Consider the following 5500-nt stretch of genomic DNA (forward strand, 5'->3'; position numbering starts at 1 on the left):
TAATAATTTAGTTATGTCTCTTTATTTTCTTTTTATGCATTATTAAGGGTTAATATTTGACATTATTTCAAGTTTTTTGTTATTGAATATTTTGTATTTGGAATTTTTTTTTTTTTTAAATAAAACTAAAATCTACTTTTTATTTTTTTTTATAATATATAAATATTTTAATTATTTATTTTAAAATATTAAATTATTATTATTTATCGCATTTAAAGGATTTTTAATAAATTTATTATAATTATTATATGAATATTTTTTTCAAACCACATTAAATTTAAAAAATAAATTATTAGTAATTAAAATAATAATATGAAATAAATAAATAATATTTATTAATGTTAATCTATAATTATAAATAAATTTTCTATATTTTTTATAAATATAATATAAATAAATAATAAATGAATTAAATGATAAAATTACGATTTTCAACTATTTATTATAACTACAATTTATTGATTATTAATTTTGTTATCTTGATTATAAAAAGAATTTAATTTATATTAAATCATTTTCATAATATATCTTGATTTCTAAATATTTAATTAGATATATTTATTTTTAATTAAATATATAGAATTTCTATATTTTAAAATACAATAATTTAGAAATTATGATTTTTACTTTGAGAATATTTAAATAAAAAGAAAATATTAATAAAAATCTATAGACCAAGTTATAAAAAATGTTTATATATATAGATATAAAAATAAAACTAATGCATTTTTTTATAAAATAAACTAAAAAAATTAATTTTTTTAAGAAAATAATAAATTATTTTAATTGTAATTCATCATAAATATGATATGACAATACATATAAATTTTAGTAATTTTAATATATAAAAATATTTATAAGATTTTACTATTTTAATGGCAATTTGTATATATTTTTAAATAATCTTCAAAGGAATAATAAAATGATATTTAATTAATTTATATAAATCATAAAATAAAAAAAGAAAAATAATTTATATATATATATATATAAAAAAATCATATTAATATATATAAAAAAAATTTCATATGATATTTATTTCAAAAATCATTCATTATATTATTCTAATCATAATTTAAAACTACATTTATCACAACAATATATATAATATTTTTTTAGTAATTTTTATTCTTAAGTTTCATTTGAAATTAGTTTAAATTTATTATAATCTAATTAAATAATATTTATATATTATAATTTTAATTTAAATATATATTTATATATATATATATATATATATATATATATATATATATATATATATATATTTTTTTTTTCACTTTAAATTTGGATTTTATTTATTATTATTTTTAAATTAAATTAAATCATCTTTTTCATTTTATATATCGGAAAAAATGTTTTTTTAATTATTAAAATTATCACTTTTCATAAAAGGATTGTCAATATTTTTTTCTTTCCACATTTCAAAATCAAAAAATTAATATTTATTTTTAATTGATTCTATATTATTTGCTTTTTTTACTAATAATAATTATCTGTATTTAATTCATGTATTTAATTATTTTATATTTTTTGACTATTATTAAAAGAGTTTTTATTAAGATAACCATAATTATTCCAAAAATAGAAGATCCTTCAATAGATTAATTTCTTTTAAATAATTCTTCTTTTATTTGAAATTATTTATTATTATTTTATTATTAAGATATTTATTCTTTAAACTTATTTATCTTTTCTTCCAAAACTTTTAAACTAAATTTTTAATTTTATTAATTTTTATTGTTTATTTATTAATCAAATATGTTATTTTAAAGTTAAAATAAGTTTTCATTTTACATTGAATCTTTTTAAGTATTATTTGATTCATTGCGATTTTAATTATCATTTTCATCAATTTATTGTGTTATATTATTATTTTATGAAGCATATAAGTTGTTATCAATAGTTTTTTAGAAAATATTAATTGTACAACCATCTTAAAATTCGAATAATTTAGTTGAGTTTTTTTTATTTTTACAATAATCTTTATTACCATTGTTAAAAATATTACTTTAATTTTAATCTTTACTTTCTGAATTAAAATTACTATGAAATTCATTAGAATTAATATCATCTTTAAGATTAACATTTGGAGTACTTCCTTAATTAATAGAGTCATTATTTAGATTTGTAAAAAAATATTTTAATTTTAAGTTTTTTCAAAATTATTATGACTTTCTTTAAAAACATTAGAGTTATTATTAAGTATATTTTAATTTTAACTATCATTATTAAATATATTATTATTAATTATTTAATTATTATTGTTTTTTTAGACATATCTATTATAGTAGTAGTTTAAGCCTGATTTATTATCAGTATTACAGTTAAGTTTACTATTATTAAAAATATTCATATTACTATAAAAATTTCTATTACTTTTTAAAGAATTACTTTTTGGATAATTCGAAATATTATTAATATTAAAAATGTCTTATTTTTTTTCAAAAAGGGAAGTATTGTATTCTTCCTTTGTTTATTAAGATTTACAATTATCGGTTTTGAATATATTCATAGAAATATTTTTTTAATTAATTATTCTATTATTAGGTATATTGAAAACGTTTTAAGAAGAATTTTATTTAATTTAATTATATAATTCAGATTTTATAGGTTAATTAATGTTTTCTTTATTATCTTAATTTTTTTAGTTCATATTTTAATATATTTGTTAATAAGTTTCAGGTATTTATTTAGTCAATAAAATATAGTTATCTTTTGCCTAATTAGCTAATTGTGTCAATTTTTCAGTTAGATTCTCCTTATGTTTAGATTATGGAATAAAATAAAGATCCATCTTTTAAATGACTTCTAGTTAATTTGAATATTAGTATAGTTTCTTTTATAAGTCTTTTAATAGTAATTATAATTCATTTGGTTGGTTTTCCAAGTATAAATCATATTTTTATTTTTTTTGGTTAGATATATCAATATTTTAAAAGATAATTATTTTCTTTGGAGAATATGAATTTATTAAAGATAACTATAAAAAAATAAATAGGTTAAAATATATAAATATATATATATATATATATATATATATATATATATATATATATATATATTTATATATAATATTTATTTATATATATTAATTATTTTTATATATTATTTATACAGTATCAAAGTTTATATTATTTTCTTTCTTTATATCGAAAATTTATTTTGTGTTTTTCTATTCATCTTTATAATATAATATAAATTCATATTTAATATTATATATAATTTTATTTAAATATATTAAATTTAATAAAATATAATATATATATTTTTTATATCATTATACCGTTTATATTTTTTTATTCACAACTTTTTTAACTTATATATATTTATTTAAAATCATTTTAATTATTATCATTTTCTTTTTTTTATAAGAAGAAATTATCTCTTTAAGTTTAATATTCACTTTTTTAGCTTAATGATTTTTTTAATATTTAATCCAGTAAAATAGAGAATGAATTAAAAAAATATTTATTATATTGCATTTATTAAGATTTTTTTTCAGAAGACAAGTTTACTTTAAAGATTTTTTCACCATATTAAATGTTTCTCATTTGATTAATTTAATTTTTTTAGATAGTTTTTATATGTTAAGTATGAAATATTTCCTTTTTTTTTTAAAGTAGTATATTTATGTATGAAGTTCCAGTACTTTAAGACTAAGAAATATTGGACATTTGTTTTTATCGAATTTTTTTTTTTTTTTAATTTTTTTTGTTTAAATTATTTATATTTTTTTTATAGACCGCTATTATTTATTTTATATTTTAAAAATAATTAAACTTTAATTTTTTGTTAATTATATTTATAAATTTATTAATATTTCAAATTTTTAAAAATTTGATATATTGACTATTTTTTTTTAAATAAAATATATATAATAATATATTATATTAAAATGAAAAAATAAAATTTATAACATTATTTTAAATTTTTCTATTATTTTATTTTTGAGATTATATATTGTATTCAATATATATTATATTGATTAAGTTTAAAAATATTTAAGTCATAATTATTTAAGTTATTATAATATAATTTATTTATATTAAGATACAAGAAAAATTCGAATACTTATAAAAACAAATTAATCGAATTATTGTTTATCTTTAATTAAAAATTTTATACTAAATTTTATTTCAATTAAGAATTTAAAAATATTATAGAAAATTAATTTAGCTTTTATATTTTAAACTTTAAATAAATATATATATATATATATATTATTAATTAAATATTATATTTTTAAAAACGCATTTAAATTAATTAATATTTATCAATTATAATTTTTAATAATAATTTATCAAAAAATATTAAACAAATTTTAATAATTTATAAATTTATTTAAATAAACTAAAAAAAATTAAATCAAACTTAAAAATATATAAATAATTTTTTTTATATTATAATTTTATAATTTGTATATTCAAGTAATAATATAATTATTTTATTTAATATTTTATTATTAATTTAATATAAATATAAAATTAATTCTACTTATTATATTAAATATCATTTAAGATAATTAAAAATAATCATTTATAATATAATATAAATAAATTATATAATATTTATAAAAATGTCATAATAAGATTTTTAAGTAAAAAAGTATATAATTATATAATATTATTATTAATGATTAAAATCAAAGAAATTAATTTAAATAACACAAAAAACTCCCACATTAAGAAATTTAAATGATCTAAATTTTATTATGGCCTTTCCAGTAGACATATTGAAAGAAAAAATAAATCCTTATGCCCAATTATATGCTAGGTATTTATACTATTAGGAATTTTAGAACAATCGTATAATATTTGCAAATAGTAAAAATAAAAAAATTAAATAAATAATTAAAAATATTAACAAAAAAAGAGATTATTAAAAATACACTATATCTAATCATATAAGGATAAATAGGCATTTTCGATAAATATAATAACATAATAAGGACTTATAATAATTTGGATTATTTAAACGAAACCGAAATAATAAAATTAAATGAAAATTTTAAAGAAGCGCGTATATTAATGAATACATAATTAGCTTTAATATCAGAAAAAATATTTAAAAATATAATTTATCCTTTAGAAGAAATAAAAGAATGGAAAATTTATGATTTTCTGAGTAGTTTATATATATTTTAAGGATGGAAAAGCTAATATTTAAGAAGAATATTGCCTTTATTTGAAGAAAAATAATATGGAAAAAATAGTGTGATTTTCTAAGAAAAACAAGAAGTAGATGGAGTTTATATTGTAAAAGAAGGAACATTTAAAATAATGAGAAATTACGAAGGTCAAATAAAAGAAAAAGATAAAGTAACAAAAATAAAAGATATTGAACAAAGAAATTGTAATAAAATATAAGATTTATAAATATAAAAAAACAGAAAGTAAAAATACAAATAATTTAAAGTAAGAAAAAAATAATAATTATATATAAATATATAAATATATAATTATAAATATTTATTTATATTTTTATTTTTTATATATTA

At 12.4% G+C, this 5500-nt stretch overlaps 1 protein-coding gene across 1 annotated transcript, besides 13 other annotated features; it reads left to right on the forward strand. All coding sequences in view use genetic code 6, as the record gives it.

Moving 5' to 3' along the window:
- Positions 1 to 136: 136 nt before the first annotated feature.
- Positions 137 to 205: a microsatellite.
- Positions 140 to 207: a microsatellite.
- Positions 208 to 977: 770 nt separating this feature from the next.
- Positions 978 to 1021: a microsatellite.
- A 187-nt stretch (positions 1022 to 1208) lies between these two features.
- Positions 1209 to 1268: a microsatellite.
- Positions 1269 to 2343: 1075 nt separating this feature from the next.
- Positions 2344 to 2380: a microsatellite.
- Positions 2381 to 3007: 627 nt separating this feature from the next.
- Positions 3008 to 3092: a microsatellite.
- Positions 3017 to 3117: a microsatellite.
- Positions 3118 to 3177: 60 nt separating this feature from the next.
- Positions 3178 to 3247: a microsatellite.
- Positions 3189 to 3247: a microsatellite.
- A 1097-nt stretch (positions 3248 to 4344) lies between these two features.
- Positions 4345 to 4392: a microsatellite.
- Positions 4393 to 5229: 837 nt separating this feature from the next.
- Positions 5230 to 5419, forward strand: IMG5_061330 (hypothetical protein; the record flags this gene model as incomplete). Its single annotated transcript, XM_004037072.1, has 1 exon — positions 5230 to 5419. A coding segment is annotated over one exon (188 nt), but the record flags the coding sequence as incomplete, so codon positions are not given.
- Positions 5393 to 5433: a microsatellite.
- Positions 5427 to 5471: a microsatellite.
- Positions 5438 to 5471: a microsatellite.
- Positions 5472 to 5500: the final 29 nt, after the last annotated feature.

The sequence above is a fragment of the Ichthyophthirius multifiliis genome (assembly GCF_000220395.1).
Source record: "Ichthyophthirius multifiliis unplaced genomic scaffold scaff_1120509250278, whole genome shotgun sequence".
Taxonomy (NCBI): Eukaryota; Ciliophora; class Oligohymenophorea; order Hymenostomatida; genus Ichthyophthirius; species Ichthyophthirius multifiliis.